Raw genomic sequence first — 19,411 nt, forward strand, 5'->3', positions numbered from 1 at the left:
GATTGGGATCTCGATCGAATCCCGTACTGTTGGTACCCGGCGTAGGTAGTACAATTTCAAGACAATTGCATAAGTTACCGGGGGGGAAACTGTGCCTGTCGGTTATTTGGCCAAAGGGGGCGCTATGTAAATTTGACGAAGCAATAAATCGGTAGCCAAAACCGTGCTCTAAGGGGGGTGTTGGTTGGGGACGGAGGAGGTGAATTATTTTTGCCCTCGGAAAAAATAACGAAGAGTGCAGTATTATAAATTATCTCAAGCGACTCGCAGCAACCCTTTTTTTTTTTTCAACGAATGTAATAACAGGTTGATTGAAAAGTTTTGCCACATGTATGTTACAATGATTAGAAATTTCATTTAGACAAAATATTGCATGCAGAAACTCGGCATTAGCTCTAAAAACCAATACCTTTACAGACTGAAATTCCACAATTACTCCCTCCGATAGAATTTTGTCTTCAGTCGCAGAGTTTTTTAATTCCCGTTTTAATTCTTTTCCAAATTTTCCGTCAACTCGTTTTTCTCAGACGTTTAGTAAGATGAACCTGATTCCAATAACACACACAATTTTGGTTTTACCCGACCACTGAAATTTTGGACACACATAACATTTTTGTTCAAAGGGGTCCTGTCATTCCTTTGAAGCTCCTCTCTCCAACAGATAGCAGTTTTCATTGACATAACTTTTGAGGAAAATAAATTCTGTACTTCAAGATTATAAATGTATCCTATACAGTGTATCAATTTTATTCTTCACTTGAAATCATATACATGTATTACTGAGCATAACAATTTCCTTGAATTCAAAGGCCAACAATTTTAACCTTGCAAAAACAAGTGTAAAAGAAGCAAACATTTACAAAAATGAATGTTCCTCTCCTTAAACAAGGCTGACAAATTTGTCTCTCTCATTATGCCTCTGTGAAGGAATCTCCAATGCACTTAACAGATGCCATGAAAGTGTCTTGATAATAAGCTTATATACACATAATCCATATTGTTAAAAGAAATAGTTCTTGAACTAATAAATGCAGTAAAATATGACCAAACAAAGCAAACAAAAGGTACTGAAACTCTACAAGTCTAAGAACCAAACTGAAATTTGGTTGTCAGATAAACACCGATATTTGATATATCTATCACTATCTACAACTGGGTGACCAATCTGGCTCAACACCAAGGTAAACTAAATTAAAAAATATTGCAATAATCTTAAAAATTTCATCAGCTTTGGCACTGAAAAAAATCAAATCAAGCACATTTCATCCTTTCATTTCATAATACAATATGAATTTCTTGAAGGAAATGTTACAATGGAATGTTCCAACTTCTGTCCAATGAGTACTCTAAGACTTAAAACATAAAAGATTTAACCGTAATTACAACTACAAATTGACTTACTATCGACATGTAGCCAATCTGCTCTCAACTCTATGTACTAGAATGCCATAAAAACCTCGCCAATAAATGATACATCATGATTAATATTTCTAATCAAGAAACTATTAGCCATTTCAATATAAACAGTTGTGCTGACAGCAAAATTCAATTTTCATTTTCCATAATTGTAGAAATACAGGTGAAAGGGAGATAGACTTACAGCAGACATGAATGCACTGCAGAATATTTCTGGCTTATATAGTTTACATTAGCATGTTTTTTACAGTTATACAAGTGCGCTGAGACCCCCAGTGCATTTATGTAGCATTGCCCATCAAACTGAAACATACAAAGAATAATCACCAAGACTCCTTAGAACCATATTTACTCCTGCAGGACTCAAAGGCACAACCTCCAACCTACTGCCACATTTTTATTATCAAGCAGCCTACGTCTGAAGGTTGCAAGTTGCCCGAAGGAACCTTATTTATATGTTTCGATAGGGAGAAACAAAAGCAATTCAATGACTCCAACAATGGGGACAAATGCAATACCTCCTGAAAAATTGCGAGAGAATGCACAAGTATTTGAAAACCTATTCAGTTTTGCCAGCAATTGCATTGGAATTGCATTTACTACAATGACATACAAGCATTTATGAATTTCTTCAGCAGTGATGAGAAAAGGAGCTTACAAAAACCACAAACTTGAAAATAAAATGAAAGTACATGTATATCTTTCGTATCATCTGTACAAACAAAAACTTTGAAGTATTTTCCATGTCTCACAATGAAAATAAAAACAAATAACATACCAACAAAAGTTCTAATAATGAATGCAAATTTGGCAAAATTACAAACTATAAACAATGATTTGGCAGTGCAATTCTGTCTTTTTTGAGACTGAATCTTCAAGTAATATACACACATCCAAGTTTACATCTGTACGTAAAATTCAATGCTGACAGATAAATCTAATAAAAATAAGCATAATTAAAAAATAAATAATTGAATTATTGTGACTGGTTTGTTTGAATGATTTATCACTCACGATGCACCTGTACAACATTGGACGATAATTCGGGGCTCATAATAGAAACAGAAACTATGGCAATACTCGGTTCTGTCCTTGATGCAGTTGCTGTAACGTCTGATTCTGGTGGTGATGTTGTAGTTGTTGCTATGGTTTCCTGTTTGTTCACCATCTTGCCGATGATGCGTAAAGACGCAATACTTGCTCTGTTGTAAGCAGTGCATAGACTAATTCCAAGATATCTGTTTGAAAAAATTAAAATCAATCAGTTTTGTTAAGTCTAAAAGTTTTTTCAATACATAAAAAGAAATGTACTAGAAACGCAAATGCCACTTCTCAGCCAAACTCACTTCATTTTGGGGGAAACTAATTTAAAAGCGATAAAAGCGGCAAAAAGTAAACTTTTCAACTGGGCAAACCTTCTTATGAAGAAATTTGTTCTGAACATTTTATGGTTCGCATGTCATTTACCAAAGTAGTTTTCTACATCTTAAATGATACCAGTCATCCACGAATGCCAGAAAAATGACCATCATATTCACCTTAAGACCTAGAGTTAGTGAATTAACAGCTTAACCAAGACCATCCAAGGAAGACGAAAAAGTATTGCAATGTCTTGAACTTACTTCAGACACACAATTTCCAGGAGGATACATGCTCCAATGGAAACTACACTGACAACATCTGAAGGATATTTCTCCATGATATAGTAGACGGCTACAGGTCCACCTGCCATGATTCCTACAGCTAGAGCTGTGAAGAGGCCTTGCTTCAGCTGGAAACCTTTCCAGATGCAAGCTGATCCTGTCTTCAATTGGTACTACAGTGAGAATATTCAAAACGAAAAGAAAGTAATGATGAGGGAAATTAGTGGGAATATACAGTGCAAGCTACAACACCTTACGGCACTTAATGCTTAGAACCTCCTGCTTTTACTAGACACTGTGCAATATCCCCGTTGAGTACATGTCTGCGTCACTGGAACTACAGTAGGAATATTCACAAGAAGATACAATGGAAATATTGATAAGAGGGAAAGATTGGGTCAGTTGCAATGACAACATGCAGCTGAAGAACTTCCTTAAACTACAAACCTTCAAGTTTGCATTGCAAACAAAGTAAGATTTATTTGATCTGTAACTGTTCTGATGCCTAATTTGTTGTCTAATGGTACTGGCTTTTTCTTCCTTTTAAAAAATGACAGATAACCTAACCATATTTAGTAAGAACAAAATCCCCATTTTTTAAACCTATTCCTTCATATATCCATTTCATCAAACAGAGGGATGACACTTCAAATTTTTTCCAATGGTTCCTTGCAATGTTAAAGGAACAATTACCGAATACCAACTGCAAGGGGTTTCCCTCCTTACCTCTGCTTGACAAACTTTGCAATGAAGGGCCTCGGGATTATCTGCTGACTAAAGAGAGATAGAGAGATACACGACGTTAGGAGAGTACAACCCATTAGTGGAATGTGAAGAAACAAACACCAAGTAATCAAGTTTTTTTAACTGTCTTAGAGAGAGCAGTCCCATTAACAGCCCTAATCCTATTAAAGCCACACAAGTTGATACTATAGACGTGAAAATTATATGATTCAAACTTTAACAAAACAAAAATTGTTTCACCCTCATTTATAGAAATTTAAACTTACAGTGATCTTTAAAGACAAATTTGAGATTTTCCCCCTTAATTCCTACCTCTATCAACCATCTTTTCAAGCATTCATGATGCACACATGCCACATCTCCTTTACATTCACAGGGTTGGATCATTGGTCCAGCATCGGTCCGCTGCAGATCGTAGCATATCCAGCACTCCAACTCTGTGAAAGACAAACAACATTCCGAATTCCCCCTAACTTTTTTGGTGTCTGTACTGATGGCCACCTTGAAACTAGCAGGGAGTAGAAACCCAAAGGTACACTGCTCAAAAGTACAGCAATAGAAGCTAGATCTAACCTTCCAAATTTTGGAGGATGGGGGATGGAAGAAATAAAGACAGATTTGGATCTTCCCCCCAAACTCTTGGTGGATTTTCATTTATGATTTGCTTGAAATCAATGTTGTCTTCGGTTTACACTAACTAGAGCTTTCAGGATGCTTGTAAGAGTGATGATTACAAAGATGACTCCAACCTGTTACCTTCTTGTTATCCTATTAAAGACTTACCTTTCTCTACTCTGGAGCTATCAGTTGTAGAATCATATGTAGGAGCTCGTTTACGGCAAAGTAACCAATCATCTTCTTTCTTACTGCCCTGGAATAAATGCAAACACAAACTATGACAATATCATTTTCCTCAATCAGTAGATTCGTATTTTTATCTAACATTGCAGAATTTGGTGTGGTATTAAAAGATGATTGATTGGATGGGGGGTTCCTTGCAGTGGTACTTAAAGCAGATTCTTAGAGTTATATGCTACCTGTGACTTTTCTTCATCTCTTGTCTGTCTGAATAGTCTGGTTGGGTTCAGCATCCACAGCGACTCTGGACTTCTACTCTTCCATAAGACACAAGGAAACCACAGAGCCAAACCAACCTCAACGATACGAAACAAGACATCATGGACATTCCTCTTCAGAACAGGGAGGCTGTAATCAAACAAAGTTACTATTAATTCTTAACATCAAAGAAACAACAAACCTTTAGAAGTTAAACTCGAAATTGTAACAATTAATAAAATAAAATTAATGTTGAAAATTTTCAAAGGTATATAACAAATTTTTAAAAATTCTGGTCAATTTAAAATGTGTATTTCAAACTAGTTTTTTGGGGGGTGCCTCAGGTGTTCAGGTACCATCATGGCTAGATTCGGGGTAATTACCTCTCTCGCCACTGTGGCTCAGTCACGCTCAACATCAAGAACAAGACCATCAATATCTGTAGTAATCCTTGGAATAACAGCCCAATGCGAGACTGGTGCATAATGCTAACATCCACTGACTTTATGTTAGCTCCAATGACAGAGAGGTCATGTGATTGGTCAGGTGACTGACCCATGCTATTGACATTTAGTTGACCAATGTCTGCAGCAGGCAGTTGATTTGTAGAATGGTAATTTACTGTAAAGGCTCCTTTAATCTAAAATCAAAAAACAAAATTGTAAAATGAAAGAAGTTAATGTTTTTATTAAATGGAGCATACACATGAAGGATGACGATGCTAGTCATTAAATGTGAATATTAGATGGGTCTTTGAAAATTCAAACACTACTCCAAAAAAATCTGAGAAGATGAAGTCTTGACAGTTTTGCTCACCTTGAAGAAGACCTCAACTCCATAAACAAGGAAGAAAATGACCTCAATTGTCATGAGTCCCGCAAAGCATCCATTGAAAATGTTGCTAAGCAACTGATGATCAAAGGACAAAGTCTCCATGGTGATGAACTGAGCTACTAGTAGGATGTACAGGAGAACATTGAAGAGAATGAAGTAGCAAAAACTGTCTCGTAAGAATCCTGGATTGCTGTGTTGCTTGTCAGACAAATGAAATGCCTAGAAGCAGAGAAACAGACAAATATTACGCTATAACCACTGCTTAATTTCATGTCAGTTTGTGAACCCTTAGCAGTGGTCTAATTGGTAAATGAACTTTATAACAAAGTTTCATGTCAAATAAACTACTTTTAAAAGGTAATACTGTATTCATGATGGTTTTTACATATTTTTTTAAGCGTGAAAATAATTAACAGTAAAAGGATGTCTTCTTGCAAATTTGAATGAAAGAACAAAACCATCTATCATGTAAGTAAACTTCCAACATTTTCTACAGAGTTTTAGATGTCAATATTTTGAGTCATCTTTAAATTAATATCTGTATGTGCAATCAAACAATCAATATGACAAGTCCAACTAACCTTGTCTGCCTTACGGAAATTAACTAAATAATGTTAAAACTACAGATTTGACAGCTGCATCTTCCTTTTCAGTTCAATAAATAGCGCCCTCCAGAGGTTTAGCAGCAGTCAAGACTTACCTCTGCCCAGAAGCAGACAACCAATGAGAAACAAGATAGCAGCAACGGATAGTACATACTCAGCATGTTACTGGCCCATGTCTCTGGTAGATAGCGCTGCAATCAAAACAAGATTGTGCAATTAATTTTTCATGTCATAGGTTGAGACAGCAAAGCCTCACAAAATGCAAAAATCTCACACAAAATGCAAAAATCTCACACAAAATGCAAAACTATGAACAAGATAAAAGCTTCTTTTGAGAAAAGAAATAATTTCACTAGAGTCAAATCTTCATATTTAAATTGGCCCAAGTTTTCAAGTCACTCTATCAAAGTACATGTAACTTTGACACAGAAATATAACCTATGCAATATTCGATTGAAGAAATGTAACTCACATCAGTTGTCAAGGCTACACGTACATACTGGAATACTACTCATCAACTTACTCGTCAGTAAAGCTTGTGATAAGCACTTGGACAGCTTAGTATACGGGTTATTCCATGAGGTTGGGGCACAATTTGTAACAGTGTCAGTTGTTACATGGGTTCCGTAAAAATGAACAGCTATTTCCCTGCATGTGGATTCCAAACTTACCTTGTTATACATCTTGCAAGGCTGAATACAGATGTGTGTTAGTTTTACAGAGTAGATGACCTACTCTACAGGTCATGACAGGTGGTAAAAGTTGCGGATGTACATGTAACAAGTGACATTGTCACAAATTTGCCCCAACCTTATGGAATGACCCACAAAGAGCTTATGAAAACAATGAGTTTAAGAACAAAAATTGTTTTCAGAACAAAACCTGACACAAAACTGACATCGCCTTGGTCTCATTCCTAAATTCAAAGTACAATTTTTTTAACACCAGTGTCAATTTTGGCAGATCATCACACTGCAAGAGACTGATTTGCAATCAATTTTATTTACAAGTTGTAAAATTGATGCAGGTAGCCTTGAATGGATGATATCCACTCAGCTTTAGTTGTAGAATGAGTGGGTTGGGCTTAGCAAACAAACTTGGTTGAATTCACAGATACAATAAAGTGCCAACAGTATTCAAGCAACAGCTCAATTACAAAAATATTGGAGAAAAATTTGAAACTTTGTGTTGCATAAAACTTGCCTTCCTACCTGTAATGAAAAGTACAGAGCTCGACTTAAAGCGGCGATGATAACAAGAAAATACAACAGCTTCTGAGTGGTGACTTTAAGAGCCTTCTGAAAGGACGGATTCTTGAGGCGAGAAAAGTCGGACTGAATGCACAAAATCTGGAAAGAAAATAATTCAACGATTTGAAATACACTCACTAACATCCTACAGAAGTTAATAACATCAAGAAGCAGCTTCCTGTCATAGCAGTATAGCTCACATTGTCAACAATATTATGTTTAAAAAAACACAAGTGACCAATCAATCCAAAGCCAGGTTAAAGTAGGTAATTATGATATTGTATGTTTCCTCTCATCTACGGTTTTATTCCTTCAAAGTAATTTCAAGTCTAAATTCTGTCTGCAGAATGCTTTTGTAATTACGGACAATGACAGTTATTGAACTTCTAAAACATGAACAGCAGAAATTATGCTTCAGGGATAATGATCAAGTTACGTACTTCAGCTTGGCTTTGGTATGGTGGATCACACGTGCTTACTGATATGGGAGTAACCATACTTACTTATGCAATTATGGTATCTACATGCAAGTTTGTTTTCACTTTATAAAACAGTAGCAGGAAGCCTCAATAGCCCAGCACAAAAATTTTTTTTTACGCTACTCTGACATTTTAGTCCGTATAAAATTACTCAAACTACTACAAAATGCAGATCAAGGGTTCTAAATTCAACACTTGAAAATTAACTAAAAACAGAAAAAAAAAAATGTGAGTGCTCTCATTTATTTCTTTGTTTATAATTCTAAAAATTCTAAATTCTAAAAAACTATATTATATAATGCATTTCAGAGTAATATATTTACATTTTTTCATCAATAAATTAATTCAAGTAGTTCACATGAATCAATTTAAACTTCATCATTTCTGATATCAGGAAGTTCTTAAAATTAAAAATGCAATGGACTGTGAAGACTCTTTAAATCTGCTGACAGCCTACATAGAAAATCTCAATTATCTAAAACAACTGCTTTTTGGTTATATCCATTGCGATTTACTGCAGCAATCAATCATTGAAATCCTACAGAATGACCACACTAAAATGAACAGGGTTCATGGTCACCCCTTTCATTTTGCATTAACCTACTGGATCCTGCAAAATAAACATTGTCTGCACCCTGTTACAAATGTACTTTTCTAGGTTGGGTTGGGTAACCAGAAACACAGCTATTTTTTTGTTTGGCCTAATTGAAAATATCTCTGCAATGCAACATGAATTTCAAATGAAATTAAAAGTACAAGTAGACTACTTTATAAAGTCTTTGATACAACATACATGTATCAATGCTTCCTGAGAATTTCTTTGGGAGAAAAGGAATATTACATTTGGGATTGTGGTTTTGGGGAACACACTATATTTTTAGCAAGGTTCTTGTTTTCCCCAAAATACATGTACTTCTTTAAAGCATTTGAGAATTAATCAAAATAGAAGAAGTTAGTTCTTTTACCAGTTGAATGGTGCAACAAGTAGAGAGGAGATAGAAGATTATTCCAAAAGCAACAAAGTAAGCATTGTTGATATCTTCACATTCAATTCCTTGGAACTCCAGCTGAAGGAAAATATAACAAAGAAAATGATTCCAAGTTACATATCAACTATAAGATTCAACATTATGAGTAGTGACCTGGTAGTGAAATGATACTGTTACCCCTGATCAGTGAGCTTATAGTCATGGATCCTTGTCAACTTGCAGTATAGAAAGACTATACTACATGTACATGTACTTTACGACGGGTTCAGTCTCAGTTTTTAAGCCCAATCGCCATGAATAGTAATTCTGCAATAACTGGGGAATGGTTATACATGCTGCCTCAGAATATCTGGTACCAGTAGCTTGGTGAGAGATTGCTGAGAAAGGGAAGTTTCCTGACATGTTCAAAATTGTTGGGGTGATTTAGGAACAAATGACATGTACAATTCGCGTCTTTTTCTTATCATATCTGTACCTAATTCTGGACATTCTTTCCTCATTCTTACAAGTTTTGTAGAGGAATTCTCAGCAAGGGTGGAAATTTGCGTTTAATTTGAAAGACATTTAGAAAACTCTCCTGTACCATTAAACATCCCACCCTTACCACGGTGTCATTAAAAACACAACAAATTGTATACAAAAAGTTCCGGTGATGAATTCCTGGTATTCCTTTGATATGACCAAGCAGGAAAGTGTTCTAAAAATCCGATTACATTGTACAGGAATCATTTACAATCAAAATAAACCCCAGATAGCGTCAACCAAAAGTCAAACCTCTTATAAGGGAGGTTCCGTTTCAACGTTTGGGAAAATCTGTAAACGGATTTGGAAATTTTTTCCTTTAAACATTTAAACGTGTAAACATCCTACCCTTAACTCTTGGGTTTAAACTGTCCAGAATCATACCAAATCATTCAAAATGTCAAAAACTGTGAGAAGGCTATAAAAATAACTTACAAATAATCAATACAGATTTTGAAATGCATGTTTCTGGGTCATTTAGATGATTCTAGCCCTTACTTGTACATTTCTCTTGACAAATCACTACAATTTGGTATTATTCTGCACAATCGCAACCATTCAGCCTGATTCAACTTGCAGTTCATGCTTACTTGTACATGTAGTTCTGGATCATTCTTGTTTCATTACGAAATTATTCCCGCAAATCAAATAAGGGCTTATTTCTCCCAATGCCATCAAGAATTTTTAGTCAGAATACATGTAGATCAAGGTATTCATGGCAATCATTCAGCAATGTGTAAACCAACCTTTACAATAAGCCCTTTGCATGTTAAATTTGAATAAAATCTGGTAGACCGGGTTCTTTAAATTCACGTGAACATAACAATTGAAATTGCCCAGACTAAAAACACTGTTGCTGTACCTCATGATTTTGGGCAAGCTTTTGCTTAAGGGACATCTTGCACAATACTGTACACTGTTATCAATGGATAAGACGGGCACAAAGGAACCAGTCCATTCCAGAGATGGTGGTCGCTATGCAAAAGTTTGCCCAAATCACAAGGTACATGTACACAAGTAGCAAGAATGTCTTTTGTCTGGGAAATTCAAATTGTTGTCAAATTGTTATTGTTTATGTGCAATCAGGTAGCTCAATGTGCATGTACCAGATTGTATTCAAATTTAACTCGCAAATGGGGCATAAACGGCCTATGTTGTACGTATACAAGCCAAATTCCCTTTCAATGCCCCCTTGAGAACTGTACACACCCTGGGTAGTCCCTCAGATATTTCACCCTAATTTATACATCACTGTACCTCACAAATGCAAACTCCATCATGACAATCTCCATGGCCAGAACAATTAGCTGGACAGTTCTCTTGATTTGATGCCTCCATCATCTTCCGTAAATAGACAGTAGCTTCTCTCCACATCTTCTGAATCAAGCAACTGCGCAGAAAATGACTTGTACATGTAACTAATTCTGATCAAACATCAGGTTTGCCTTCAAAATCTTATTTCTGAAAACTCTGTAAACTGCAATTCAACCCCTGAAAAAGTAAAAAATATCAAATTGCAAAATTTACTTAATTTGAAAAGTTCTGATCTACAGGTACCATACATGTGCATGCACATATCCAAGGATTTCACCACTTGAAGTAATATGCAAGCACAGAAGGTTTTTACATACACCTGAAAACACGGTTTAGTCGGGATCGAATATCTAAAACAAAGGGAAACAAGTTCACTATTCAAAGAGGATCACTGCATTGATAGCAAGGACTAAAGAAAAACTGTACACGTGCTTTGGGTGTGTGTTAACAAGTGTGTAAAGTTCACCTACATGTACCCTGAATACAGTACAACAATTATTTGTATTTCATCATTTCCTGGTGTAACCACTTACACATGGCCTACGCGATGAAGGTGATCATTCAAACATTGTGGTTTGTAAACAAGTGAGGATTATAGTGCCTATACCAATGAATGATACAGTCCAATTCACCAGAACAGAATTGAAAACCCCATCAGTAATTGGAAACAAGGAATTAAAAAAAACACTTCACAAAACACAAACGAAGGTAAAATGAAACAACTAACTACATGTATAATGAACAGGAACAACAGGTGTTAGTCATACAGGTGTTGGTCTTAAGGCCATCATTCTAAATGAAATACGAAAGGAAACTTGTAACTATAAACAGGAATTTCTTTGTCATACATGTAAGACTAGCTTGCCACATTCTGAATGACAGTGTTTACTTCAGGAACTTTTTCTTTTTACTGATTCTGTACTCTCATCAAAATTCGAAGAAATTGTCAAGTTCTACAGTTGTATTTGTTTCTGCAGGTTGCAACAAAGCAGTAAATCAAACATCTTGTCACTATTATTTTACTACTGACACGGCAGAAGAAATTGAACAAAAGTTTCCATAAAAGAAACAACTACATGTACCTGTCACAGTCACTTGCGGTAACTACCATAAATCAATAGCTTGTCCAGATTTACTTTCTGGGAAGCTTTTTCAAAGCTGTATCCAAATACTGCTCCCAAATCAAGGCACTATGTACATCTTAAGTACAATTAAACTAAAGTATAGACATCAACAAAATTAAGCAATAAAATGAGAAAACAGGCACAGAGTATGCAAAATGAAGATGGAGGCACAGACTCTTTATGTGCCTCATGATTTTGGACAAGTTGTATTTTTCACACAGAGGCTCCAAACAAAACATTTAGCAAGCAAACATTTACTTCAATACATGTACTTACATTATAAGCTGACTGAATAAAAACTTCCTCAGTGATTTCCAAACCACATATACCTCAGGCCACTTGCACAATGAGCACTTGCCCATAAACTCCAACAAATGTAATGAGACTTCAACACAGAAAGAAGTGACCAATCATATCACTGAATAACACATCTGATCTGTAAGGTTATGAATATTTATGAAATTCAAAGGGAGAACTTGTGAGCATCTGCCTGAAGCTTTTAGAAGGGGTGTCTGAATTCTAGGGGGTGTCTGAATTCTAAAATTCAGAAAGTTAGTACCCTAAAAACAGTAATGTGTAGTTCCATAACAGTAAATACCAATACAAGTTATTTTTAACAAGGGGGGCTAAAATTCTTCTTTTTTGTTATTTAACCTAGAAAATTAACAAACACGTACCTGCCAAAAATGCAGCATCCCCAAGAAAAAATGATTTGCATACTTGGCACGATACCACTACACTATGAATATTCATGACAAAGTATGGATCAAGGGGTGGATGATGGACAAGTGATATAAGGCATGGTATTTACACCCGAGCTACAACAAATACATGTATACAGTGCTCTAACTGTGGTCAAAGGACATCCATGTATCTAGGCCACAAAACTGACACTAACTTGGGTGAAGTCCAAACAATTTATTCCAGAGAACTTTCAAGCAAGGATTAAACATTAACCATCGATATCAATCCATGACAAAAAGGAAAATAAGAACTGGCATTTAAAGACTAACAAACCTTATCAACTATTATGTATTGATCCTATTGAAGATCCCCAGACAAACAACTAGGATTTCTTTCAAGCAATTACCACTTCAATGTCAAATCTAAAAATAGCTTTCCTGAGAAACAAAGTGCAAACAAAAATCATTACATGTACTCCAAATCGTGCCCCTCCCATAGTGTGGCAGCAACTAACAAACCACAACCAATTCAAAATACTGACTGGAAAATCCTGTTTCAAATTTCAATTGTCCCAGCGTTTTGCTGAGCACCCAAAGACCACCTCCCAACACTACACAAACTGAAAGAACAAATGAAATGATTACTGCACTGGGTCATATCGTTTGGGAAAGAACACACAACCCCAGCATATCTAGCATATGGATAGTATAATCCAATAAAAATGAAAAAATGGACTGCCCATGAATCTATTCCTTCAACACAACTGGACTATTTAGAACATATTTGGTGTTAACTGTTATATGCTAGTTCACTGCAAAGGAACAAATGGCATTTTCAAATCAATCCAACATGAAGTGCATGACATTTATCAGCCAACGGTACTGAGCTGGAAAAATTGAAAAAAAAAAACCCAAATTTGTCACTAATCTTAATCATCAAAAGATCAATCATTAAAGGAGCTGTACCTTTTCAATCATTTCATCCACAAGTGTTTTTCATCCAGAAATGAAAACATTTGGGGAGTTCAACCAACTTCTTTCCATGACACCTTTGTTGTCAAGCCCACTTTTTCACAAGTGCACACTGTGGGTCAATGTAAATGGATGCACAAAGCTACCACAGTACAAGTACCACTGACTGCTTCCATAGGTACCACCTGACCTTGATCCCAGAGTCAACAAACTTTTACATAACTGTACACTTGATTGACAAACACAGACACTTCAGAGTTTTAGTTTAACAAACTTTATGAGCAGGATATTAGACCAATGAGGTCATACTCATATTTGGCTTGGGTTCTGTGGTCATTTTATGATTCACAATGTTATAAAACTGCAAGGTGAATGTGAACATGTAATTTTTTCCTTGAATGAGTGCCAAGTCATATATAAACCTTATTTAACTGTATCTAGGCACTATGGAGGACGAAAAGTGGTTATCTGCTTATCTGCTATCAGAATGGTAAAAAAGCAGATTTTATGTTCTGTTTTATGTTAATTTCGACTTTTCTACTTTTCTGCCACCTCAAAAAGCAGAACGAACATTGTTTGGTTATGCATTTTTCTATTTTTCTGCTTTTCTGATTCAAGAAAAGCAGATGTTACTTTTTCTTTGTTGGCTGGCAGCCGAAAAGCGGCCATCTGATTTTCTCCTTTCGAACAGGCAGAAATGAGGATCGAACGTTTTGACAGCAACTGTGAATTCTACTTTTTTGATACCGGAGGAACAATTTTACATAGACGGCCGAAAAGTGGCCATCTGCTTTTCTGCCTTCCAAGGGCCGTGAAGGGGGTTGTGAACCTCGGGTTATAACCATGTCCTGTCTTGGGGATAGAAGACGTATAAACCAATAATTACACTCTACCCTATCTTTTATAATGAAAGATTCACATGTTTTCCTTGGCCCAAGCAAGCTTGTGTGTCTATTAATTGGATGATAGTTGTAAAACTGTATTTCCTTTGAGATACTGTTTTCTCTGCCTCATAGGTCCCCAGAAAGCATGCTTTAAGTATTGGTTTCTATACCTCGTCACTCCCCCAGAATGGAAATGGTCATAACTACAGGTTCATGACTATGGAGGACGAAAAGTGGGCATCTGCTTTTCTGCTATCAGAATAGCAGAAAAGCAGAGCCAAGATCAAAAGAGGAAACGATGTTCTTACTTCAGTGAACAATGTGGGAATGATCAACAAAACACTGACTGGGCTGACTGTAAACTTAGAACTTTGGAATGCTTTAGTTACACTGCAAGATAATATCTCGTTCTATGGTCACATGTACATGTATACTGGTACATATTGCAAGAGTAATGAAGGGGGTATTATCAGTCATTCAAGTGGATGCATGTACCATGTGTGTTCTTTGGTCACATAGGGGTGCATACATGTACAATAGCTATCCCTAACCCTACATAATACTACAAATTACTACTTGTACACTGTAGTAAAACGTAGTAATCAGCGCTGCCGCTTGTAAGAGGACATGACTGACCGTACTGTTCTCTGAAGCCATAAAATACAATAGATAGACGATGTATTATACAGTGCTGTAGCACTATGAATGCACTGCTTTATCGTTCTCTGTACAAGTAACAATGGAAGTAACCTAGCCAGAAGTAGTAATTTGTAGCACTGGGTCCTTCAGGCTCAGGCTATTACTTAGTATTTTGTAGTAGAGTACTGCAAGCCAAACAATATGCTTGGCGGTTAGGGATAGCTATACACCAGTAGTAAACAGGGGAGGTACTTTGTACATGCAGGTATCACTGTTATCTTGATATAAATTGGATGCCATGTGGACACCTCATGTCTATAACCCAGTGAAAAATAAAGCTGAATCTGAACAAAGCAAAGCCATGTTTTTACAAGTCCAGCGGAACCATACAGATAAGGTGTTATTACAAAGCAAAGCTATACTCGCTACATTCTTTTTTATTCATTATACATGCACATGTGACACATCTCTTGCTGATGCTTTATCCTACTTGGCTGAAATGCGGTCACATCTGGTTCACTAATATGGTGAAACATGTGACTGATTCCCAGTTAGGCACTTACACTCGAAAGTTTTGACGTGAAAATTTGACTGGTTTAAATTTTACTTCTTTTCACATTCGAAACATTCTCCTGTGACACAGGCTGGTGTACATCAAAAGAGGTAAAACTTAAGAGAAATTGGAATGTCACTTTTGTGTTGAATTGGACAAAAAAGTCAGTATAGGTTAGCATCAGGACAGGCAAATGTTAACCACCATCCTAAATGTGAGCATCTATTGTTGTTCATCAGTATGCACTCTAATGCAAGGCCAATTTTTTTCACCGAGACTAGTCTGGAAAAATTTTCTCAATAACAACTTGGTACATGTATTTCCGTCCTAAACTTTTCTTGACATTTTTGCTTTCTGATGGCTAATAGGTCACTGGAGGCAATAATTACTGGCCTCCATACGGTATGTGGAACTCTTTCCAAATAAACTAGTGCAAGGGAAACTTAGGGATATCTATCAATGCATGGAAGTTGATGAAACTGATCGCAGTGGTCCAAGAAAAGTTAACTTACCATGCTTACATCTAGTCTATCAATCATAGGCTATATCTGGCTGGGAAAAAATTCTGTATTCATGCGCCACTTTTCCAACACTTATTGTGCATGTCATAGTAGGGAGTCCAGCAAAACGGCACTCTAAATTTAAATCTGAAAGTGTGTACAAGTGTTTGTTTTCAATCAACAATTTCTGCCCTTTTTGTGCATCAAATTCTATATTCTAAAAAGCAGTTGTGTTGCAAAAGAACAGAAATTTGTGTTAGTATCATTTATTATGTCTGTTTACGTCGAGTTTTGGGTGTAAAGTATGATGAAAATAATATAAGATCGGAGCCATTTTCACTACGTCAACAACTGTGTGCTGAAATAGTCTCATCTAAGCCTAATATCTTGCAAGACTCAACCCAGTTTGGATAGATGTCATCATCTTGTAGAGCTTAAAATACTCTTCCATATGATGTACAGTATAACTCAAGACATTTCACTAAATTACCGTCAAACCTTATTTTGGTTTGTGAAGACTACAAAAAGGTAACAAAAAAAGTGCATTTTCTGTTGAAAATCCCCCAAAACATGTATCAGACGTTGGTGAAATATACAAGATGTATATGAAACAGTGTTTATTTGGAAGCTTGGAAATTCAGGAAGAAAAGGAACTTTTTTGTGTCAAAAATTGATGTCAAACTGGTGCCAAACAGCCCTTGTGTATTGGGGTGCTGTCGTGCAACGGTGCACATGGTGTATGCTTGTGCATCAGATTGATGTATGGTACACGGGGAGCAAGATGCAAATAACAAGCACATAAACCACACGTTGTTTCAATCAAATGTCATCAAAAACCCTGTCAAACACCAACAGACTTAAAGTAACTTATGACACCTGACAGACTTGGTCCCCTATTTTTAAAGTTATTAATGGATGGCAAAATATCACATCAAAACCATGCTTCAGTGATCTTTCACAAATCACTAAAAATTTTCAAGCCTACCCAACTGTCCTTTGAGTGTTACTGTATACATGTACATGTTTCCTATGTGTATTATTGATATTAAATGATAAAGTTTTCCTTAATAAAAGATATCGTTTACTTCACACTTCCTCTGTGACTTACATGTACACATGTAACTACAGATCTTGTCCAATTCTGGCATGTCTGGAAGTGGATCCGAAGAAGATCAAGACTCCATGTGGTTCAAATACATTGAGGAAAATAAAACTTGTGTCCACCCCTGACCCCAAAAAAGTGGCGGACCAATTACATCTAATTTTAATAACAAAAAAAATCATAACTTCACTTTACTAACAGCTATTGAACTAAATTTTATACCATTCCATTTCTTTTGAAATTTTCTTTCCAATGGTACTAAATTTGTGGGGGTCAAACAAAAAACCTGAAAAGTGCCGGACTCCCTACTCATCATAGTAACGATCATGGCGGCCTCTACTTCCTCCATAAGCCTTATCGCAAATACTGCATGGGTGATTTTGCACAATGGTCATGATGGTAGAAAGGCATTGTGAGAAGGGAAAAGGGGCGATGTTTGCTCCTTTTCCTTCCCACAATGCCTTTCAATGTCGCACAGCGACGGACTAAGCACGCAGTCTGTACGAGTATAGGCCTACTCCCGGTTCTTTTCAGAACCACACATACACTCATAGGGAGATGTATTCCTTCACATGGTGCTACCGCAAGCCTTTCCACCTGTTGCTGTCCTTCACCATGAATAGCCTGAAATCCCACCTGATTTTGTCACGCGTCACTGAAATGATGACTGTAGTCCGCACATGATGTACCTCTCTCAGCTCAGCAATGCTCAGACTCAGTGCAGATCTAACCACTAACTGAATGATGAACCTTTACACAAAATCAAAACCTGCCTGAAACTTAACAGGTCAAGATTCAACTCAGATCTGTCCGCTTGTGACCACAAATTTCAAGGCAGTCTTTAGTAAAATCCGGCACCAAACATGTTGAAAGAACGAACAAAAAATATGAACTTCGCTGCATGAAAACGCTGGCAGCGAATTTTAATGCACAACTCGGACCCAAACCAACTCGGACCCATTCCAACTCGGACCCATGCCAACTCGGACCCAGGACCAACTCGGACCCACGCCAACTCGGACCCAATACTAACTCGGACCCACGACCATCTCGGACCCACAACCAACTCGGACCCACGTCAACTCGGACCCACGCCATTTCGGACCCACCTCGAGTCAACTCGGACCCACTGAGTCTTACGGTTGCATTACACCAAATACGCGCCCGTAGACCGAAATAGCGCCGACTTTTGAACCTCGGGAAGAGGTTGGCCTTCATTTTTTCTCGCTGGAAATTCAAGATAATTTTTTTTCCACTTGAAATTCAAGATTATGGCCAGATTGATCACTTTTCGTTTCAATTTTATGAACTTTTTTATTCGCCTTTTCCAAAGATACCCCCTAATCAGTAGTAGTAAAACTATGCGTTCAGCTCTGAATGTAGCCGCCTGCCTCTATCCAAAATAGGTCCGCATTGTGGGGCGTTTTGTGAAATAAATACTCTGAACCGGAAACTATTAATCCCAAATTCGGGATTTATATAAATAATTCTATGATCCCTCGTGATTATGGCACTATTAAAGGTCAATGTTCGTGACATTGGTGTATATCTGCAGTATCTGTTGTATGTATGCAGTATCTCTTATGTACATCAGAAGGCCTATCTGTGGCTTTTTATTGCAACAAAAACTTTGGGGGCTGTTTGGTGAAAGTTCATTCGATTTCTGTTGGTGATCTAGAGTGCCAAAAAAAAAACTTCGGAGAAAGGGCGTCAATGATTTGGTACTGTCAATCACACTCCAAAAGCTGCTCCCATTGGTTGTCCCAAGCTCCCAGTCCCCGATCATAGGATTTCAAGAATGGAAGGTGACAAAATCAGTCTTTGTGGTTAATCATGGCGGTACCTCGGAAGCTAATAACCGATTAAGATTCCAGATTACAAGCGGCAAATAAGACATCAAAGGAAATGTGCCTCCATAAAAATACGACGCTTGTCGGTTACTTATCACTTGTTCCAAGACATCACTGATATCAAATCTAGTCCTGTACGGTTTTTAACCACCATGCCTGTTCAAACTCGAAAACGGAGAAATTCTGGGAATCCTGTGCCACTGTTTCCCCGCATAATGTGTAGAGAGGACGTTAAATCTCGGCAGCATGCAG

At 36.9% G+C, this 19,411-nt stretch overlaps 1 protein-coding gene across 3 annotated transcripts; it reads right to left on the reverse strand.

The window, feature by feature from the left end:
- Positions 1–715: 715 nt before the first annotated feature.
- LOC110976320 (uncharacterized) lies at positions 716–18,185 on the reverse strand. Of its 3 annotated transcripts, none has more exons than XM_022229495.2 (13): positions 17,946–18,185; positions 10,796–10,928; positions 8,993–9,094; positions 7,510–7,647; positions 6,394–6,489; positions 5,676–5,912; positions 5,243–5,499; positions 4,841–5,009; positions 4,587–4,674; positions 4,116–4,240; positions 3,786–3,833; positions 3,039–3,232; positions 716–2,654 (listed from the first exon to the last, which is right to left on the reverse strand). In XM_022229495.2, exons 2-13 carry the CDS (start codon positions 10,910–10,912, stop codon positions 2,423–2,425), a joined length of 1,803 nt encoding a protein of 600 aa, XP_022085187.2. In that variant the 5' UTR covers positions 10,913–10,928; positions 17,946–18,185; the 3' UTR covers positions 716–2,422. The 3 variants fall into 3 exon arrangements, with proteins under 3 accessions (XP_022085187.2, XP_086999528.1, XP_022085186.2); XM_087143402.1 differs by lacking the exon at positions 17,946–18,185 and adding an exon at positions 17,856–17,874; XM_022229494.2 differs by lacking the exon at positions 17,946–18,185 and adding an exon at positions 12,253–12,376.
- Between the last annotated feature and the right edge of the window lie 1,226 nt (positions 18,186–19,411).

The sequence above is a fragment of the Acanthaster planci genome, linkage group LG11 (genome assembly GCF_054643075.1).
Source record: "Acanthaster planci isolate LZ-2023a linkage group LG11, COTS_SCS, whole genome shotgun sequence".
Classification (NCBI taxonomy): domain Eukaryota; kingdom Metazoa; phylum Echinodermata; class Asteroidea; order Valvatida; family Acanthasteridae; genus Acanthaster; species Acanthaster planci.

Coding starts and splice junctions, on each gene's coding strand:
- LOC110976320 (XM_022229494.2), bottom strand. CDS start 12,338: ATGGGCAAGTGCTCATTGTGCAAGTGGCCTGAGGTATATGTGGTTTGG. Junction 10,929..12,252: donor TTATTCAGTCAGCTTATAAT/GTAAGTACATGT, acceptor TTTTCTGCGCAG/TTGCTTGATTCAGAAGATGT. Junction 5,010..5,242: donor GAGCCACAGTGGCGAGAGAG/GTAATTACCCCG, acceptor GTTTGATTACAG/CCTCCCTGTTCTGAAGAGGA.